At 36.5% G+C, this 23610-nt stretch overlaps 1 protein-coding gene across 9 annotated transcripts in view; it reads right to left on the bottom strand.

Moving 5' to 3' along the window:
* LOC131438591 (AP-1 complex subunit sigma-2) overlaps positions 1-22841 on the bottom strand; it is a 40308-nt gene extending 17467 nt beyond the window's left edge. For 4 of the 9 annotated variants that reach the window (XR_009230960.1, XM_058608711.1, XM_058608729.1 and 1 more), the window contains exons 1-4: positions 22712-22841; positions 22352-22530; positions 22181-22289; positions 21981-22118 (exon numbers count right to left, since the gene is read on the bottom strand). Coding sequence is in view for 8 of the 9 variants with exons in the window: in XM_058608711.1 (XP_058464694.1) it covers positions 21981-22118; positions 22181-22289; positions 22352-22530; positions 22712-22714 (429 nt within the window). In the remaining variant the exon portion in view is untranslated. The other 5 variants (XM_058608752.1, XM_058608761.1, XM_058608736.1 and 2 more) reach the window with 5 other exon arrangements.
* Positions 22842-23610: the final 769 nt, after the last annotated feature.

The raw sequence follows: 23610 nt of genomic DNA, 5'->3' as shown, positions 1-23610 counted from the left end.
TATGTGTGTGGGTGGGTGGGTATGTATAATAAGGATAAGTGCAACATGAATTTCATATGCAGGTTTCAACAACTATCTACTGGATTACGCGAAATGGAAATATTTACATACATGAAATTTGGTTGAGTCTGTTGTATAGTAAAATGCACATCGGTTGAGGAACTATAATTACATTAGTTGTGTTTGATTTTTATGGCTCAATGCTTATGTACAAGTTGTTTTAAACCGAAAGTACTGACAATTGTTTCGCAGAGATTTTGTTTTGAGTTAGACTAGAATGATTTGCTTTGCAAGAATACTGGAATATTTCAAGCGAGAGATGCAAGACAACCAAATAATAGTAAGTCCAAGGATGGCTTTTATCGTATCAAAGAACGCTCTCTTGAAATTCTTCACACGATTCAATCAGTGCCATCAAAAAGAGACGGATATCATCGTAGCAACAAAAAACCGGCATGGTTAATTTTACATAGAATGGACACCAGTGAGTGAGCGAATTTCTCTCGGTGAACCGTCGGAGAATCAACGGCTAGCACGCCGCTGTGGGGATTCTTTCTGAAGCAACAAACGGTCGCTTATTCTCGTTTAGCGATCCGATTCTATACGGGCAGTTGATAAATGCGATAGAATCAATCTACTATTGCCGCTTATTCTACCAATGTGCATGCAACCTTTGTATAAGTTGTGTCTATGAAAATGTATGTGAAATGGTTTTGAAATATTGCAACCTAATATGAAAATTATCATCATCGATTCAATTTTCTGCGATAATTGTCAACTTGCGATTCTCTCTTGGTAAATTCCACACAGCACCGATCATTATCAGACTGTAATTTTTTTAAGGGCCGTGAAATACTCAGAGTATGAAGTGGAGCGAAGAAATGTAGAAAATTCTCTCGCGGTTCATGCATTGAGAGACACGAGTTCTTGTAGCATCTTCTACCGGATTGAAAATGTTGTATACAATATAGATAAATATCGAGCAGCTTCTGTCAAATTTTCGGCAATCACCAACTCTGAGTAGGTCTAATTGTAGTACGATTCCTTCGGAATGAAAATCTGCTTTTTACTTGCTGAAACATCGATTTGAAATTCTATTTCGCTGCGATAAATTATATTAGGAATCTAAAACATTCTTATCCGCAATCCAATACAGCGAGAACACGAAATTATTGCAACAATTGAAACATTTATCCTCTAGACAAAAAATATACACAATTTCTTTTTGCAGTATATCATCTATAATCCGTGAATTACGTAGTTAGATCGTCCTACGACAAAATTGCTTAACTACAAATGAGAGCCTCTCTTTGATTATCTTGTCTTCGAAAAAAAATCTAAAGCAAGTGCTTTTGATTTTAAAAGTTATGCGAAGCGTTAATCGTCGGATGTAAAAAAAAATTAATAATTCGTGAAAGCAAACATGAACAAAGAGAAACAGTTAAGAATTCAGTTTTGCAATGCCTGAGTGGAAACATATTTTGGAGAAGTCAAATGAATGAAAAACTCACAGAAAATATGATTTTTTTGGAAAAAGCTTCGGCCATAAACAGGACTCGAACATGCGTTCTTATGCAATCGCCGTGCATACGCGTTTACCATTTCCGCCACCTTGAGCTGTGTTTTTCAGCCAAAATAACATTGAGTCAAAGACTACTGTAGTTCAATCGTCTTAAAAGTGTATTTAAAAATCTCAAGAGCCGAATGAATTTGGATAACAAGTGCGACGCAAAACGGAAACAGGCAGTAAACTAAGGCCTTTTTTACGCGGTTTTTTCATCCGATTTTTTTACGCGGATTTCCGAAGTTACGCGGTTTTCACGTGAGTTTTCGAAGTTACGCGGATCTCCGAAGCTATGCAATTCTTTATGAGAATTTTCAAAATTATCAGGTTTTCTTGTTTTGTCTTAGAAATGCATGAAACGTCGAGATCTGGTGTTATCCCGAATTTTTTAAAGTCTGACACCAAGAAAATTTTCGTTTTTTTTTCGAAAAAAAATCCTATCAAAAAAAATTTGTTTACACCAGATGCATTTCCAAGACGTTTTGCATCAAAAAAAAATTTCGATTTCGGAAGTCTCAAAACTCCCAGAATCGATTTTTTTAGATTACACCAGATCTGGACATTTGGCATAAAAAAAATCTTCAGTTTTGCGGTTTTTTCTATGCGTGAATTTCTAAATTTACGCGGATTTCCGTAGGTTTTTTCACGCGGTTCGAATCCCCCGTGTAAAAAGCGACCTCAGTTCAGTATGTAGTAACACGGAGGGAAAGGTTGAGAATAATTTTACCCGATATCTGAACATTTCAACATGTGATGTTGCCAAAAAGGTCAGCGTTTCGCAAAGTTACGTCCAGAAGATCAAGGCAAGAGATGGATTACGTGTGTAAAAGGTTCGAATCGAGAGCGGGTTATTTCGCTGAAAGCTCTTTCGCCAAACGCCATTTCACCGAAAGAGTAATATTTTTCAACAAAATACTTCGCACAGAGAATGAAATCTGGTATTGCATTCAAGTCAAGCGGTCTCTCAACTGCTTCGACGGTGCTTCAACTTTTGATTTCATTTTTGATGATTTTCAGACGAGAAAAGTTAACATTTTTCTATTGATATAGAACAAAACTAGTAATCGAAACGTCGCACAGTGATGCCTCGCCATATTGGCAAAAACCCTAAATAATCGGTAACTGCTTGTTTAATAGTTTCCCATCAATATATTTAGATCACCTAATATTTTTCCATATTATATAAAACAATGCTCGATTCACCTGAACTGAGCTAATACCTTTCCAATCTATACTAATTTTATTATGGCTTATTGGTGAATTTATGTTTTCTTTTGTCAAAAACTAATGTTGCGCTGTCAAAGTTTCGAAAGTTTATTCCATCATCTTTAGCATAGCATACGACCAAAGTTGCCAAAACCTAGCACAAACATAGATTAATTATAGAATATAATGAACATAATGAAATTGACTAGACATTTCTTCGAATCCGTTCAAAACTGATATTGTTTGTATTTAAAACATATAATGGATGTGCAACCCAACAACAAATTTCATTCTGAGGATCATAAATCCATCTGATAAATTCAATCAAGAAAGTAATCTTTCTGAATGGAACACAACGAATGAACATATCTGTTCTGCTCATCTTCATTTTTTCTTTGATTTAAAATATTAAAAAAATTGTACGATTCGGCGAAATGACCCTTCAGCGAAATGTCATTCGACGAAATGACCAGTTCAGTTAAATGGCATGTGACGAAATGGCTTTCGGCGTAATTACCTCCGGCGAAACATCATGGAATCGTTAAAAACATCTCCAAGCACGATTAACGGAAGCAACTTTTGCCAAGACTCGAGCTAGCTCTACAAAGAGATGTTGACCAGATATAGCTGCTGTGTGTGTGACGAAACATGGCAACAGTTTTCCACCGGAACAGAAATTTAAAGTGGATAATAATTTCAAAAAAAGAATATGACAAAATTCCTATTTGACAGACTATCTGCAATAGTGGAAATCGAAGCGAAATTGTCGTCACAACAGGCACCGTCAATGTATAAATTTTCTAGACTGAGAATGCGTCTAAAATCGCCTTTTACCATTTTTGGTGAAACACAAAGAACGTTTGATTGTCAGCTTTCGTTTGTTTACTTGTTTGTGCGGTTGAAATTCTGCGTTTTCAAAATGTCGCGTATTGAAAAGGAAGTGAAAATTAAGATTCTGGACACATGGCTAAGTAAGAAGGGTATCACTATGCGAAAATTGGCGAAGCGGTTTGAAATTCATCATGCCAGTGTTAAAACCATCATTAATAAGTTTGGAGAACACTATTCTTTGGATGTGCTACCAGGAAGAGGCAGAAAATCCGGTTCTTCTAACCCAAAACTGGACCAGACCAGAACCAGGAACGAGTGTCGGAATGATCCAGCGTATCAAGAGGCGAAATCACCTGAAGACCTCCAAGAAGCAGAAAGTCTCGAAACAAAGTGTAGAACAGAAAAATCGAGCAGCAACAAGAGCCCGGAAAATGTATTCGCGTCTTTTGCAATGTCCGGATGCATGTGTTTTGATGTACGATGAGACTTATGTAGGACTCAAAAACCTTTCCAGGTCCACAATACTTTACTGTCGTCGTTGGGGAGAATGTAAGCGATGCGGACAAATCGATTCAAGTGGAAAAAATCGATCGAAAGGTACTGGTATGGCAAGCAATATGTTCCTGTGTTTGAAGTCAACCATTTTTACATTACCAACTATAAATGCAGAAATCTATCGATCTGAGTGTCTCCAGAAGAGATTGCTGCCTTTAAATAAGAAGCATAGTACACCTCCACTGTTTTGGCCGGATTTAGCGTTGGCTCACTATGCCAAAACCACTCTCAATTGGCTTGCGGAAAAGGGTATAAATTTCGTAGAAAAATATCAATCCACCACATTGCCCTCAGCTTCGACCCATCGAACGTTACTAAAAAATCGTGAAGAGGGTCTTCAAGAAGACTGATAAGGCAGCTGGTAACATGCAGGAGTTTGGGTTGGGCTCAAGCGTCCAAAACATACGATGCAACACTTGTCCGGAATTTAATGAAGAGCGTTCGATCAAAAGTTCGAAAATTCGTGAAGGAATGGCTTAAATTTCATCCGGTTTTCATTATGCTTAAGTTTAACCTCATACAATAAAGGATCAATTTTTAGTTTGAAAAAAATATCGTTTTTTACCATAATTTTAAAGAAAAAAATTGTGGATAGCTTATTTTCGATACACTCTTTATTTGACAAGTAAGGGCCGTTCGTTCACATGTCAAAATCGCTGATTCTTGGCACGTTTCAATTTGTCCATACAACACAACACTCAATAAGTCATGTGATTGACACACACATCATTTTTAAATCCATATGACGTTCATGGAGTACTAACTTTCAAAAGACTGTGTGAAATTTCATGACATTTCGATTAGTAAAAAAAGTGACAGCCTTTGAAATTAAGCTACTTTTGTCATATTCAAAACAATTTCGTGTGTTGATCTATCATTGCTCCTTGATGAAAAATAAATAATGTGCATTCGCAATGGCTTCAAAAGTGCTATCCGGACTTTTTTCCATCGAAAAGAACCATTTGTTATCGGTTAGCTGAATTTGAACATTATAAAAAACTCCACATTTGAAAACATAAAAAAAAACTCCACAAATTGGTTATCGTAAAATCGTAAATTGAAATTGCGTGACCGTAAAGATATCAAAAGGCAGTAAGTTTACCATTTTTCATGAACATTTGACCATGAAAATGCGCTTTTACTCCCAGTCGATGAAAAACAACAATGTGTTGATGATTCAGAGCAGTGTTTGGCCATGTTTTAAATTAATAAATCAGATTTTTTGCGTCAATGTGTGACAATGGATGAAGCATGGAACATCATCTGAGTGGAGTGCAGCCGGTGAACCACGTTCGAAGCGTTCAAAGACACAACAGTCAGCTGGGAAGGTTATGGCTTCGATTATATTGAGAAAGAAAAAAAAAACAATCAATAGCAAATACATCATAGCGATGTTAGATCGGTTGAATTTGAAGCCTATTTTAAGGCAGAAGAAAAATCTTTTTATAACTCCAGAAGTGAGAGAAGTGTTGAAATGATTGTATTGCTTTTGAAGGAAAAAAAGTGGTTTTCTTAGTTAGTCACACGACTTATTGAGTGCACTACTCGTGCCGTTATTTCAGATGTCGTTATGATTCAGACATTTTCCAATCTGTGCGTACAGTAAGAAAATGTCCTCCATTATAATTGCTTTCGCCAGCTGTAAAGTTCGTACTATAAGATTTTTCTGTGCAAAAAGATCCTCAGCTGCTGAATTTCCTCGAGAGATATGCCTAGTTGTTGGGTCTACTGTAGAGAATGCTTGACGACCTGGTAAACTTTTATACTCATTGGACAACGCTTTGAAAAAATGATATAGAACTTAGGAATACGCAAAACAAACGTCAACATCATTCGCGAAACTATTCAGTCTCACGTGTTTAATATTTTTGATAAATTACAGAGTTTCGGTTCAAAAATATGTCCTTTAATAGTAATACAACTAGTCACAATTGTCAACACTTTCTGGCAGAAACTATTTTCTCTATCGGAGCTAACATTACGTGCACCTTAACTGTAATTGCATGCTTTATGTGTTTGTGAATTAATCGCGTGTAATAAGTGTCACCTTGATGGCTAAAAGCATCTGGTCAGTGTGCCCATATTATATACATGTTGCTGGTTAACGCTTAGCGAATGCATAAATCGCTGTTCTCTGACATAAATAGCAGTGGCTTTTTGCACTAACAAAATGCATTTATCCTCAACTGTGACTAATTGAATATGATAGTTTCCCAATAAGCGAAGTGTGCGATCCGCAGATTTTACCACCCCCGTTCAGTATCCTCGATGCAAGACATCATTCTGGAATGGCCCATTAGAAGGAACAGAGAGAAGAAATTGCACGGCTCGATAGAAATAGCACATAAAAAGGTTTATCTTTGAAGTGAAAACATTTTATTGAGTTGAAGAAATTTGGTGTAGATACTATGTGTAGTAAGATTATTGTAAAAGTTTTTTTGTCTGGCTCAGCTTACTCTCGAACATCGAACATTACTTGCCTATACTTTGGATAATAATAACACTAATCAAAGTCATTCTTAACTATTCGAAACGTTTCACTAATTTTCTGTTCAGGCACAAGATACATGCAAAATTTCTATTTTGTTTATCTTAGGTATACAAATCCATCGCAATTTCGACAACATCCGCTACTGTTTATATGTTTTCTTTTCTTTTTTTTTCTAACTTACACCTATCAAATAAAGCTATACCGGTACCAACTACCCTGGATCATCCCACGCTTCACATAGTTTTTGGCCAAACACGACTCTAATCTCGATCTCCGATTAGTCGGGGCAAACCTTCAAAGGTTAGTAAATCCAAAAATAATCATCCTCATCTAAAACCTGAAACAAACTTTCATCATTCGCTACACAACTGAAGCGGGACGGACGCGCAATGGCAGGGTTGCTGAACATGATTCCTTTTTATTATTTTTTGCTTGCACAGTAGCGAATCGTTTTTTTTTTTTCGTTCCGTTTCCTCCAAGCACCATGCAATGGATGCGATATCTAGATTTACCTACAGCACTACCATTCGTGTCACAAAAGCTCTGCGAACGAAATTCATTCTCCAACGAGAAGCGAGATATTTGCAGCACTATCCCACTTCTATACGATGATTGATTCGCGTATAAATAATACAAACAAATAAACAAAACAAAAAAATACAACCATTTCCGTCAGCGAAGCTTTTAGGAATCCAGCTCCTTCTTTTGCGATTATCGTTTGGATGGTGTTGGTGGTGGTGGTGATAGGGAAGTGATGGAACAAAATTCCTTCCCGCGGGAGGAGTACGGGGCAAAAGCACACGTGGGAAATATAAAGAAAATAGACAAACAAAATGTGTTGAAATAAAATATTTGCTTTGTTTTGGAATGGGAAAGCTAAGCAAAAAGCCACGGCTTAAGCCGGTGAAAGCATTCATCAGTTGAGACTTTCGTTCAAATCCTGCGCGGATGTTGGGTACAACCGGACATTGACCGGGATGGGATTCAACGTTAGTTTGGGGCAAATAAATTGAGTGAAAATCGGCGCCGATTGTGTGGAAAGTGTCGTTGTTTCAGTGTTGATAGTTGTAGTGGCATGTAAAAAAGAGAACAAGAGAGAAAGGTGGAGAGAAAAGGAATGTTGATTGGATCTAGAGTCTAGAATACAGTTATAGTAACGGTTCGGTTGGATTATACAGGCATTTGCAAGCAAAAGCAATAAAATAAAAGCATCTACAATTGAATTAAAAGAGAAAAAATCAAGCTGTCATAACTCCCATTACGGGCCTATGAAACAAAGCTGGTAAAGTTTCGTCACAATTGGTCTAGCGGTGAGGGAAGAAAGGCGAGCAAATATGGCTTTTATCGCATCAAAACACGCTCTCTGGTAACTCTTCACACGCTTCAATCAGTGCCATCAAAGAAAGACAGACATCATCTCACCAACCAAAAGCCAGGCATGGTTCATCGAACATAGAATGAACTCTAGTGCGAGAGCAAATATCTCTCGAAGGCACGTCTGAGCAGGCAGGGGTTCAAACCACTCCCGAAACCCGAACAAAAATTTTTTCATGCGCAAACTCTTCTTTATATTTTTCGTATCGTCTTAGACTCATCAGTGCGTAGCAGTTTATATTGGACTGCTACCTCCGACCTGACGGTTCAACATAAACTGCTAGGCAGACGTAAAGTTAATGCTATTTGCAAAACACTTCTTTGATATTACACCTAAGTGTAATATCAAAACTGACGTCCCGAACGAAACGAGTTTCGGCTTGCTAACCGTACAGATTGTGGTAAGTTTAAGAGGTAAAGGGTTTTTACCCCCTAATATATGCTAGGTGCACATAACCAATTTCACTTGATTTTACGTTTCGTCTTAGACTCATCAGACATATAGTTATGGACTAAATTCATGCAAACTAAGCATCTCACGCACTTGCCAACAGACGACGTGGCGTGAGACAGGAAACAACGTAAGCACTATCCCGGTTAGCAACGAAACCAGAGACCCGGCATATTAACTGCATCATCAGCACCCTTGGTCCCAACAGGTTAGGTTAGCGGCAGGTAGCTTAGGCAGTTTTCAATCAGTCTTTTATCAGAAGTGTACAAAGAAGGTTCTTTTGTTAATAATAATAATAAAATAAGTTTTTTAAAACTCGCTCCCGCGAACCAAGAACGTAATTGGCGCAGCCGTCCGGGAATCGGCTAAGTGGATTTACATGCGATAACAGTGGACTTGTGTATAAAGTGAACTCTTATACCTTAAGTGATTCCGCGAAAGCATCAACGTCTCGAAAGTGTGTACGTCGAGTTGAGGATCCCCCCGTGTGTAACCATCTGGACAACCAGCAACGTCAGCCGAACAGGACACGACAGCACCGTGAGTAACTATACGTTAATCATTTAAGTAGTTATTTGCGAAGAAGATTCTGTGCACTAGCAAATAGGCCAAAATCTTTTTGATAGCGTACTACCAGATAGGCGCCGTCCAAGAAAATCTCGCACTACCAGATAGGCGTTATTTTTTTCTCTTCCTCTCTCCCTTTCTCCGAAAACAACGCACTACCAGATAGACGCTGTTTTCATTCTACTTATTTAAACTACATGAGTAAAAGGCTAGCAGAAGTCCTGTTCGCGAATCGACTGATTAATAGCGACGACGAACATAGTGACGATAGCGAGAACTCAGAACAAAATTCCCACATTCCAATAAAAAATTTGGATCTTTCATTTGACCTTACATTACAAGAAAAGGCTGAAATGACAGATCAAAACGAATTTTTGCAGCAACTTGCTAGCCAAATGAACGCGTTGACGCAATCAATCAACACGATGACTGCTAAACAAACGCAATATGAGAACATGCTAGCGACGATGAACACTAAAATAGATAACAATAGCTCCACACAGGACACTTTTTATCCTCCACCAATATCCACAGTTAACCAAAAGGACCTATTCAGGATCCCCGACCCTATTAAGTCCATCCCAGCTTATGATGGTAACCGTAGGCAACTAAATTCTTGGCTAACCACTGCCGAGAATACACTCAACATTTTTAGACCTATCGTTAACGAACAGGTATTCCAAATATATTTACAAGCAGTTAGCAATAAAATAGAGGGTAAGGCAAAAGACATTTTATGCCTCGCCGGAAACCCGACATCTTTCGAAGAAATCAAGGAAATACTAACCAATGCCATAGGTGACAGACAAGAATTATCTACTTACAAGAGCCAGTTATGGCAAAATAAAATGACTGAAAACACAAGCGTACATAAATACTATCAACGGACTAAAGACCTCATCCAAAATATCAAAACACTCTCAAAACAAAACGAAAAATATCGCATACACTGGGACGCAATTAACAGCTTCATAGAAGAGGACGCACTCGCAGCCTTTATTGCCGGCCTTCGCGAACCATACTTTGGTTATGCACAGGCTGCGCGCCCAAAAGATCTGGAAGATGCATACGCCTTCCTGTGCAAATTTAGAAGCAAAGAAATAACGGCGAATAATATGAACCAGCCGAAATTCGTAAAATCAAACCCCAACAGACAAAACCCAAATGATAAACCTAATTTTAACAAACAAACTTCTAACGACAAGCCGGAACCGAAAAAACCTTTCTACAACCAACAACCACCCACCATACCCATGGACGTAGATCCATCGATCAGGAGTAGACTCACTTTGAACAAGAAAGCGATTAATAATAGTGAAACGGTAGCCGATTCCGACAACTCGGAGCAGTCAGACGAAGAGGAAGAAAATGAAGTAAATTTTTGGCTAACAACTCAGAACATCCCCGAAACATGAATTACCTCCCATATTTAGAAACACAACATAAAATAAAATTGCTTTTAGATACAGGAGCTAATAAGAATATCATTAAACCGGGAATAATCCCCAACACAAAAATAACCAAAAATACAAGCGTGAAAAATATCACTGGTACGCACATCATCAATCGCAAAGGAGAAGTCAACTTACTTGGTTTTGACATCCCCAAACAAATCTATTTCGAAGCAAATTTTCACAATTTTTTTGACGGAATCATTGGCTCAGAATTCTTCGCTAAAACAAATACTGTAATTGACTACAAAACAGAAACAATATCGATAGCAGGTCACACGATACCTTATTGCAAATATTACCCACTGAAGAAAAGTTTCAACCATATAATAACTCTTCCAAGCAACAGAAATGGAGACTGGTTTGTCCCGAAACCTACAAAACTATGCAAAAACATACTCGTCGAACCTGGCTTATACCAATCAAAAAATAAACTTACTTCTCTTCTTGTCAGAACAAACAGTCCCAAAAAACCACAATTACCACTTAAGAAAATTCAAATCAAAGCCAACAACTTCGAAACACATGATTTCTTTTCGCAAAAAACAGAAAACTCACCCAAATTTAAAGATAACCTAAAAACCTTAATTCGAACCGACCATCTTTCTAACCTAGAGAAAACCGAACTACTACAGGTACTCACCGATCATCATAATGTCATATTAAAAGAAGACGAAAAACTGACCTCGACAACCAAAATAAAGCATAAGATCTAAACAACTAGCGACAGACCAATCTATACTAAAACCTATCGCTATCCGCACATCCATAAAGAAACCGTTAAGGAACAAATTCAAGAAATGTTCGAGAACGGAATAATAACACACTCAAACTCACCGTGGAACGCTCCTATATGGATTGTACCGAAAAAAACCGATGCGTCAGGCAAAAAGAAGTTTCGCGTAGTTATAGACTACAGGAAACTGAACGAAGTAACAATAGACGACAAACACCCTATACCACAAATCGAAGATATACTCGACAATTTAGGACATTCACAATATTTCACCACTATCGACCTAAAATCAGGATTCCACCAAATCGAAATGGACGATGAGTCGAGACAAAAAACGGCATTTAGTACCGATCTCGGACACTACGAATTCTTGCGGATGCCGTTCGGCCTCAAAAATGCTCCGGCAACTTTTCAAAGGGCCATGAACGCCATCTTAGGAGAACTAATCGGCAAAATCTGTTATGTATACCTAGACGACGTAATCGTTTTCGGCAGGGACCTAAAAGATCATTTAAAAAATCTGAAAAACGTATTGGAAAGATTGGAGAACGCTAATCTCAAAATACAACTCGACAAATGCGAATTTCTCCAAAGAAATTGTGAATTTCTCGGACACATAATAACTCCCGACGGTATAAAACCCAACATAGAAAAAATTAAAGAAATACAAAATTGGCAATTGCCAACTTCAGAAAAACAAATCAAACAATTCCTAGGACTTTTAGGCTACTACAGGAAATTTATAAAAGATTACGCAAAACTTACAAAACCCATGACCCAATACTTAAAAAAAGAAAAAACACTAAATGCTAACGACCCACAATTCATAGAAACTTTCGAAAAATGCAAAAAAATCCTAGTAGGCGACCCCATACTCAGATACCCCGACTTCACCAAACCCTTCATTTTGACGACCGACGCGTCTAATTACGCATTGGGCGCTGTATTATCCCAAATACACGAACAAAAAGATCATCCCATTGCTTTCGCATCCCGTACGTTAAATAAACACGAAATCAACTATTCCACGACAGAAAAAGAAGCGCTAGCCATAATTTGGGCCGTAGAAAAATTCAAACCGTATTTATACGGAAACAAATTCACTCTCATAACGGATCATAAACCTTTGATTTTTATAAAAAATTCGACCAAAAACCAGAAAATAATCCGCTGGAGATTAGACCTAGAAAACTACGACGTAGTATACAGAACAGGTAAAACAAACGTCGTTGCCGACGCGTTAAGCCGAAAGATCGACGTCAATGCAAACGAAACAGACGAAACCTCAAGCCTCTCAGACTCCCAAATCAACAACCCACCCTGTTCCTTGCCAGACACCTCACACTCCGCTGATACGTCCGACGACTTCTACATCCACTGTACCGAAAGACCCATCAATAACTTCAGAAACCAATTAATATTCCGAGAAGCTACCTTCAATTCAGACATCACCGAACAAATTTTTCCAAACTATAGAATAACAATTATCTGCCGTGGTTCTTTTAACCATGAAACCATTACAGACGCTCTGAAAACATATCATAACGGAAGGCAGACAGCCATACAAGCCCCAGAAAATATGTTGCAAATGATTCAGGACGTGTATAGAGAACATTTCTCAAACTCTAACTCCCACTTTGTCATAACACAAAATACAGTAGAGGACGTGACCGTAGAAGAGAGACAAGATCAAATTATAAAAAGAGAGCACGAACGTGCCCACCGTGGCATACAAGAAGTGGAGAACCAGATAAAACGATCTTTCTTCTTCCCTAATATAACAAAAAAAATCGGAAATTTATAAATTCATGCATAATCTGCGCGCAACATAAATACGAAAGACGACCATACAACATCAAAATATCACCCAGGCCAATAGAAACAGCTCCTTTCCATAGGGTCCATATGGACATCTTTGGCATTGACAAGCACAACTACTTATCCCTAATATGCGCTTTCTCGAAACACCTCTATCTTATCGAAATCCCAACTCGAAACGTTGTAGACATCCAAAACGCACTATCCCAATATTTCCTACATTTTGGCACACCTAAACTGCTAATTTGTGATCACGAAGCCTCATTTACGAGCATCCAAATCAAAAGTTTTCTAGGTGAACTCGGAATTCAAATACAATTCGCCTCTTCATCAGAATCCAATGGCCAAGTCGAAAAGACTCACAGCACAATAATCGAGATGTTCAACACAAACAAACATAAATTCCCCGAACTCAATTCTCCAGAAATCATTGCACTTGTCGTAGCACGAAACCATACACTCAGCTACCTCATATAAACCTAATATTTACAGAATCAAAATGTTTAAGTAACAACGAAAAAACAATTGCAATTAAACGAAACGTTAAAAGGAACAAGAGCAAATTAAAACGGACAAGAAACAAGAGATAACTCCACTAATATTTTCCTTTCTCGTTTTAGGAACCATTGATACAATAAAAAAAATATATAGAAAATAAAGAGACGTACTACAAAACCGGCCACTGAAAGCAGCCTACACTAACCAAAATACCAGCATTCTTTTCTTTTCAGCTCAACAAAAAAACCCTAGTATCAAATTTTTCTCTCTCCCTTCATTCAATACCAAGATGCAAATTATAACTATCTTATTTTTAGTAACAGGAACATTATGTCAGAACCTAGGAATCACAGACTTGAACGAGAAGCCTATCTTGATGTTGAAACTAAGAAAATGCAGGATCCAAATAGGGAACACTCAAATTATACATCCTATAAACTTAACAAATCTAGAAATTACTATTCAAACATTGACCAACATAGCATACAAAAAGATCTCAGATAACAACACTCTGAAAAACATAGCAAAACATAAGATTAGAAATACATATAGTAACTTCTATCAGATCAGACCAGAAACAAACCACAGATTCAAGAGATGGGACACACTAGGGAGTACATGGAAATGGATCGCCGGCAACCCGAATGCAGAGGACTTAAGGATAATCAACACAACGCTGAACAAACTAATAGACGAAAATAATAGGCAGTACACGGTCAACGAGCAACTGGGTCAAAGAATTCAACAATGAACAAACGCTATAAATAGCATAGCAGAAAACTACCACTCCAACCAGCTAGTTCTCACCGAACTAGATACAATTACGCTGATCTTGAACGTAGACACAATAAACAAAATACTACTAGACATCCAGGACGCGATACTATTATCGAAAACTGCAACAGCCAACAGTAAAATGTTATCATTCAAAGAAGTTAACACCATCAAACAAATACTACAAAACCAAGGAGTCACAGTAGACATCCCAGATGAAGCGCTTACCTATGTTACACCCAAAATAGCTACTAGCAAGGACACACTTTTGTACATCCTACATATTCCAAAACTACAGGAAAAGGAATCGGACATAATCCGTATTTTCGCATTAAACTACAACAACACAGTTATCAAAAACCATCCAATTCACCTCATCAAACATGGAAAAGAACTTTTTACAACAAGCAAACCAGAAGACTACGTTCAACGAAGCACATTCATCGAAAAGTTCCAAGACAATTGCATTTATCCCATTATCAACGGAATGCAAAGCCACTGTATAACCAAAACCGAATCCGGTACCAAAGCAAAACTCATCGGAAACAACCAGCTTCTAATTACGAATGCTAAAAACAACGAGCTAAAATCCGACTGTGGTCCAGACAACAGACCATTAAAAGGAAATCTCCTAATAACATTCTCAAACTGTACCATAATAATTATGAATAAACAATTCACAACAAACGAAATCTTCGAAGAACCACAAGTTATGCAAGGCGCTCTACACACCCTACTTATGAATCATCAACTGTTGGACAATCATGACATTGACGAGATCGATAATAGAACACTGCTGAACCGCAAACAAATTCAGCATGTTTATTTAAAGCAGTATGATAATAAGATCTGGACATGGAGTCTATCAGGAGGATTGTCTCTAACGACAATATTGTTAATAGCCTTAAGTGCCTTCATAATTCTTTCCTACAAACGTTCAAAAGATCGTTGGAAAAATCACCACAAGACAACTCATAAACCCAATAATTCCCAAACCATTACAAATTCTAGAAACCCATGCTCAAGTGCCGAGGACGCCACTTTTTCACCCCCCGGAGGAGTTATGGACTAAATTCATGCAAACTAAGCATCTCACGCACTTGCCAACAGACGACGTGGCGTGAGACAGGAAACAACGTAAGCACTATCCCGGTTAGCAACGAAACCAGAGACCCGGCATATTAACTGCATCATCAGCACCCTTGGTCCCAACAGGTTAGGTTAGCGGCAGGTAGCTTAGGCAGTTTTCAATCAGTCTTTTATCAGAAGTGTACAAAGAAGGTTCTTTTGTTAATAATAATAATAAAATAAGTTTTTTAAAACTTGCTCCCGCGAACCAAGAACGTAATTATATACCGTTCGTTTTTGAACCTACTCGCGGGCGACTCTGACTCTGAGTAAAAAGAACACGTGGTACGCGCCCTAAACAACTCCTAAAAAAATAAAAAAATAAACAAACTCGCATGGATGCGTGGTGCGACCCGAGAAAATTTTCAGAGCGAAACTACGCGATTGGAATCCGATCTAGAGCGGCCTCAGGTTGCTGAAACAAACATATCAAACGTTGTATGGGCGACTCTGAGTCAGCTTTCGGGCTGCTCTGATCAATAAACGAAAACGGTATTAGACAGTAAACTGCTACGCACTGATGAGTCTAAGACGAAACGTAAAATCAAGTGAAATTGGTTATGTGCACCTAGCATATATTAGGGGGTAAAAGCCCTTTATCTCTTAAACTTACCAAAATTATAGTTTTCTAAAATTTTCGATATCAACGTGTATCAAAGAGAAAATGATTTTGGTTTGTCTTTCTCGCTCTCGGATGACGGTTTCGATGCAGTGAGCAACATTGCATTCTCGCGTTAGCTACTAGGCAGGTATAAAATATAAAAATTTGCTCATTTCCTTCATTCTAGCTAGTGCAGTTGGGTTTGAAGTATTAATTTGTGTGTTAGAAAAAGTGTGTCGTTAATTCGTCGCAATTTGGTGTAGGTGCACCGATATAATTCTGAAAGTCAAGAAATGAAACCTTGCTCAATTCACACAATATAAGAACAATTTTAAATATTCAGAAGTGTGAAGAAACGTATACTGGTCTTCCAGTTATGTCTCTGACATTACCCATCCACTTTTTTCAGTATAAAATTTGATTAGAATTTTAATAGTTTCATTCTAAAATTTTTAATAGTTTCATTCTAAAATCATTTTGAGAACATCAACAGCACAATTTTTTGTAGAATTTGTTCTTTTTCTCCACTAAATTATTTCAAAAAATTGTTTAAAACGCCTAGTCCTTTTCAAAAGTTAGTCTAGATCAATTTTGAAAAAATAAAGTGAGCTAAGTGATAAAGTCTAACTGCTGCCAACTCCGAATACGATTTTGCGCGAAATACGTCTATTCGAATCCTTCACTAAAAAGTTGGTTTTCAAAATTTAAAGTCAGTTTACAAAAAAAAAACACCACTTTCGAATTCAACGAAACTTTGTCGCAAGGAAGGTTGTTATGTTTCCTTCTAACCGTTCATGCATTGTAAGGCGGGCAGTTAAAAAAAACCTTTTTTAATACCTAGTAGTGTAATGATGCATTTCTTATACTACTTATATTTTTAATATAAATTCTTTTTTCAAACTTGAATAAAATCAAAAACTTTATTTGGCTATAAACTACCATAACCTTTTCAATTTGTAAACACTTATGTCAAGTTAATATAGATTTAAATGTGGCATACAAATTTGAACAAATCACGCTGTGTGTTAGGTGGTGGCGTTTTCTCCTCCCATACCAATGCGTACCGATCATTTTGTATGACAGTTTGAAAGTTTTGATACTCATTGCCCTCTTATTTCGGAACCGGAAGTCGGATCTTTATGAAATTGCACAGTACCTTTTAAGACACGGAGAGCTTTAATTTGAATCATGATTCGTTAAAATCGGCTTAACTGAAAAGTCGAAGTGAGCTCCGTTTTTGGAGCTTTTCTTCACTATTGCCGGTGCTTTCGGAAGCGGAAACCGGGGACTAGTAGTCCCAAAGTAAATTTATATATCCACTAACTAACAAGGTCTGCCAACTAGAGAATTTACCAGTGAGCTTTATAAAAATTTTGACCTCGTTTCACCATCACTTGTGAAAAAATACTTTTCGTGGACTTTTAAAAAAAATTCAAGGCCCTTTATTTGTATCTTAGTTTGTAAAAAACGGTTGAGAAATTTCCGAGAAAATTGAGTGCACATTTTCTCATTGATTTGCACATATTTCTTTGTAACTCCGGAACCGGAAACCGGATAGAGATAAAATTCAATAGTGAGCTGTGGGACCATTAAACCTTTCGTTTAAATCTAAGTTTGTGAAAATCGATCACGCCATCTCCGAGAAAAGTGAGTGACATAGCCTTTCTATATGAGAAAGGCAAAAAGTGTCTTTAACTAAAACTTTTTCTTGTCCATTACTGATACTTTGTGCAAATATCGGGTAACCAGTATTCTGTGAAATCTGCTCTCAAATTGAGATTCATTGAGTTCTTGTATGATAATGACATTCAATTTAGTTCAGTTTTCGATAAAAAGACATTGTGAAATCTTTTCTATTAAAATAAAAAAATGTTTCTTTTTTGGTGAATTGATTTAAAATTTTTAAAGTCAAATTTTTCAATACTTTTATTGAACAATTTGACTGTTTTTCTGAAAATCACTAGTGTAATACTTTTATGTAGGCTTTGCCATTTTTCTTCAACTATTTGAAAAAAAATGGTTGAAAAAGTTTAGCCCTTTTTAAAACATAGTCTAGATCAATTTGGAACACAAAATCAGCAATGTGACATTTTAGGACAAAGTCGCCGATGGCTGAAGCCGAAACGTTATACTGTACAAAAAGTAAAAAATGAAGTTTTCTTTATTCTTTAAAATTTGACAAAGTTTCGATGATTATATATGAAATTTCAAATTTGAGAAAACTCTGCCAACTGAGAAATTGATTTAGCGCAAAATTCGTTATACTTCCTTGATCAAAATGTTCCTGGAATCATCACCGTGTGGCGCTCTCAGTCACCCGATTAGATTTTTTTATAGGTTGCCACTTTCGTCATTCCGTCAAATTTTCAGCTTGATACCTGGCCATTTGTAAAAGTTACGCTGTATTGAGTACATCTGAGATTGTGCGTGTCCTCGATTTTGGACAATTTTCAAAAATCGAATTGAATTTGCAACGAGTTTGCATTAAATTTTGCGTTTAAAACGGTTTCAATGGTGTGACGACATTGCAAATGTTAGAAGAGTGTTTCGGCAACGATACTCCGAGGAAAACTGTCATTTATCAGTGGCAGGAACGTTCCAGAAGTGGCCGTGAGTCTGTGAATGTATGACCATAGACCGCAAATTGACTATTAGTAGTATTATTTGGGCATTATGAGGCGTTTGCGTGAAGCAATTCGTCGAAAAACACCAGATTTGTGGGCACGATACCACACCGTCACACAATGCCATCGTTATCCGTAAACATTTGAATAAAAACGAAACGAATACCATTCAGCAACCACCGAATTCACCTGATTTGGCTCTGTGCGACTTTTTCCTTTCTGGTTGACTCAAAAAACTGCTCCGTGGAACGCGTTTCAGCATCCGAAATGGGATTATGGAAAAATCGCAGATGGCTCTGATGGCCATACCGAAAACTGAATATAAAAAATGTCTCGAGGATTGGATCAAACGCTGGCATAAGTGTGTTGCAGTCGACGGGGAGTACTTTGAACGGGACAATATCGATTTTGATGAATATCTTGTATTTTTAATTTTCCGGGAACTTGCTTATTAAGGTAGTATAAAACTAAATTTATATTTAAATTTTTTTGTTCATAATTTTTACACAAAATATTTAAGTTTATTGTATTATTTGTGTTTCATGGAAGTTCCAAACAAATAACTTTATTTGTAAAAAAAATGGTATGATTTTGTTGGAAAAGTGACGAAAACTTGTATTATACAATAATTTTTTTTCGATGTTTCTTTTGGAAAATTATTCTAATGATCAAATAGAATGATCAACACTTGAACAAAACATTAAAGTAACATTTATTTTCTGGATGATTTTTCGAATTCTGATCCACATACTTTCCTTATATTGTTGTAGCTCCCATGCTATGAATGGTTAAAAATTAATATCTAAGAAGAGTTTGTATTCGTAGAAAAACCCCGGTTGTTTAAACAAGAACAATTATTTACTAATCAAACCAAAAAAAATAGTTGTGTCAACCCGAGATATCGTACATTCAAACACAATGTATGCTTTTATAACTAGAACATAGTCAAAACAAATGTTAGTTGTTCGCAAAAAAAAAAACATCGGTTCATTCAAACCAGAATTGTTAATGTCACTTTATCAACAAAAAAGTATAAGCGACGCACTTCTGATGTGAATTCATCTTACCAGGAGTAAGATGAATTCAAATCACGAAAGATGACTTTAGCCAACTATTCATAGTCGCACATAAAAGCAAAGCCTCGGTATTACATTCCTTTTGTGGAATTTGACCTTCTGTTTCAACAGACTTTGCAGCCGATTCATAGCGCACCCCCATCCGCCATATTGACCGGGCATTGTTCCGTTCGATTACCATTTCTTTCGATCCATGGCGCTTGGCTTGTCATAGCAACACTTCGAAAGCTCCAAAATGACCAAGAATTCATCGAATCTACAGAAAGAGATTTTTTTTCAACGCGATATCCGAGCTTTACCAGAAAAACGGCAACAAGTAGTGGATAACGATGAACAATGCTTTGAATAACGACACTGTCACGAATTCAGAAATACAAACGGGACCGGTAAAATAATACATTCTTCGCGAGCACTGTTGCAAGCATAGATAATTATTCATTCTGAAAAGCTTCTTCTTCTGTTCGCTACTTTTTGAATATTAGGAACAATGAAGAAAAGAGAATTTCGTGAGTTGATAAAACAATGTGTTTCAATAGAAAAAATACTACTGTAAAAGCAAAGTAATGGCCTGATAAGCATTATCCAAGCTTTGCTCCAAGCAAAACAAACCATTATTGGCTGGATTTAAACGACCGGCCGTCCAAATAAGACTGTTCTTCCGAAAATTGTCTCAACAGTTCATTCCATTGTTATGGAAAATCGAAAGGCTAAACGGCATGAGATAGCTTACATTGTAAAGATTTTCATTAAAAAGAAGTATAATCTGATCAAATGTCCCGTGTAACAAGTTGATCAAAATTCTATTAATTGAAAATAGAACTGCTGCCGCATCCACCATATTCACCAGATTTAGCTCCAAGCGACTATTTTCTGTAAATTACTGGAAAGCGATAAGAATCGAATGGCTAAAGATAGATCGTAGTACAAAAGCGGTGTTGTATTCCAAATTGATGAAAAAAATTCAAATTTTAAAAAAGAGTGCTGTTTTCTTTATAAGCACAGGGACTTTTGGATCGACGTGTTATTAATGAAAAAAGTCAAATACAAGTGTTATGTTAAATTGACAGTTCAAATTTAAATCTCTAAATTATTTTATTTATCATTTAAAGAGACTGTCAGAGGTTCAAAACAGATTCCCCAACATCTACGTTTTGTTTTTATTTCAATTTTCGTATTAAAACATTCTGTATTGTTTAAAGCCGGGGTAAAATAAATGATATTAATAATAATAATAACATTCTGTATCAAAGAATAACGATATTTTTTATGATATGATAAGTGCTGGATAGTGCTCAAAATATGCTCATTTTTCTGGATTAGAAAACTACAAATATTGTTTCGAAAAACGTGGGATGTCCTATTGTTACTAATTGTAGAATTAGGCTATTACTATAATAATGGAATTATTATGAGATACCTTTCGTGACGCCGACAACAAACGGAGAAAGATCCCTGGTTGAAGAAAACTTTTTTTTAATCTAGAACCGCGCTGCCATTCGGAAGAATTGGATTTTCAACTCCGGAAACCAATCGCAAGGCACCCAATTTAAAAGCTTATCTAGTAAATGTTAGTAATCTATTTTAAAACTAAAACCAAAACTAATTCATGCGTGGAGGCTTAACTTTGTCATCGCGAGAGCCGAGAGCGTAGCATTTAGTCATGTAGATGTTGTCGTTAAAAAAAACTTGCTAAATTATATTAAAAGTGCCTCTTTTGTTCAGGAACTTATTGGAATACACAAATTCGCAGTATATTTCAAGCACGATTTAGTTCTATTCTTAGAAAATTAAGGTTACTAGCTGCAGGAAAACAAGATTCTTCAGGCAAGATTTATTGTTTGATGAAATCACAGGACAGACAAAAACGAACAAGCACGGACGAGCATAAACCATACGACCGAATAAAACAAATTCAAACATAACAAAACAAAATATAAATAAACATTTTCATTGGCAAGGCTTTCAGTTAAATCTAAGGGTTGCATGAAATGGAAAAAATAAATTGGCCGGATCGCAACCTAGGACTATCACTAATAAACCGAACTAGACCCGAACATACACTAATTTAGCATGGTTATCAAAAATTAAAACTGATGCTGGCTTTGACTGTGTATGTGAATGTGGATGTGTTTCTGTTTTTCGTATATCAGATAGTGTGCAAGGCATTTTAATGTTGTTTTAAAATGTTTCGACTAGAAGCAGTCAAATGTCATAAGCATCATCGGGAGTACTGACCTCTTGGAGGACGTCCTGGGCAGCAATAGCTTTAAGTACATTCTTTTTCGACGTCTCCTGAATTTCACCTCCCACCAGTAGTTCATCCAAGATGAAGTAGGCTTTTTCAAAATTGAAAATGATATCCAATTCGCATACCTGAAAGCATCGTCAATTAATATTTTAGTTTGTTTAAAAAAGTTATTTCGCTATGTACTTACACTTCCAAAGTACTTATCCAGTAATTCCACGTATCGGTGAATAATCTCGAGTGTTAGCAGCTCATTATCGTTCTGTTCGATCGCACAACAGAAATATAAACTGGCATATCTAAAAAGGGGATACACATACACATATCATGTTATTTCAAAAGTATCGAATAAAAAAAATACCTTTTGTACACAATTTTACAGTCCTTCCATTCCAAGAATGAACACATTTTCGGTTTCCGTGACAAAATCGTCGTAATGAGTTCCCTGGTAATTTTCTTCTTCACTTTGTCCGGATGGGCAACGTACCACTTTTGTAGCCGAAGCTTGCCCTGTCTGCTAAACAGTAACATAAACTGCATCTAAAATTGAATCGGAATTTTTCTTTCAGAAATGTTGATATTGAAACGGCACAGGCTTATCGGTGACGTCATCATTTTCCTTGTTTTCGGTCACCAAAAGCTCATTTTTCAAGTTATACATATTTTATACCTAATTGGTGTCGTCAGCCATGTGAAAAAGAATGGTAATTCCAATACTCACCATATTAGTTTGTATAATAGTTCAAAAACAAACTTCAGCACAATTTTAAAACAATTCAAGATGTTGAACGAAAAAAAACACGATTATCACGGGAGCCGAATGGAATGGAGATAAGTGTCAAATAACGGGTGGAAGTCAGTATTTACTTTTCCATGATGCACTAACAACATGGTGCTCATTTTTTCTTTTAAACAGGGAGATACCCAGAGATGCCAGATATTTTCATAGAAAATCTGTATTTTTTGAATAAATAATCTGTATTAATCTGTATTCACTAATAAAATGAAATTCTTACAACAAAATGATACTAAAAGATGTTATTCCAATAGATTGTAGTTGTAGGATAGTAGATTCAATCAGTCAATTCAACGACGAAGTTTCATAGTTTTTTTTATCCACAACAATTGAATCGTTATTCCATATATTTATCTAGTTTGAAATTGATGACTTTATAATTTGACATGGAATTTCAACGCCCAATATGCAACGTCAAGTCGGTTCATACAACTCTCAGTTTGACAGTATAGTTTTATGATGCCATTACTTCCTCGAATAAAGTACTGTCTCTGAGCAAATCTTTTTTCAATAAATCATCTATTCTGTTAGTTTTTCATTCATTTGGCTTCTCCAATATATGTTTTCACTCAGTCATTGAAAGAAATTTAATATCAGTTTAAATTGGTGTCTAATTATAATATAAATGGATTTCACAGATTTTCATATTAATTTGTGATTTGTCCGTTGATTGATAGACTTTTATATCGTCACTGGAATCAAATACTAAAAGATAGCTCAGACAGAAAAGTTTAATTTTTTCTTTCGTACTTTTTGTGAGATCTGTATAAATCTGTATTAAATTGAGAAAATCTGTATAAAATCTGTATTCTGAATTAAATCTG

The sequence above is a fragment of the Malaya genurostris genome, chromosome 1 (assembly GCF_030247185.1).
Source record: "Malaya genurostris strain Urasoe2022 chromosome 1, Malgen_1.1, whole genome shotgun sequence".
NCBI classification, from domain to species: Eukaryota; Metazoa; Arthropoda; class Insecta; order Diptera; family Culicidae; genus Malaya; species Malaya genurostris.
Note: the sequence above shows the minus strand (reverse complement) of the source record. Positions and strands in the feature narration are given on the sequence as shown.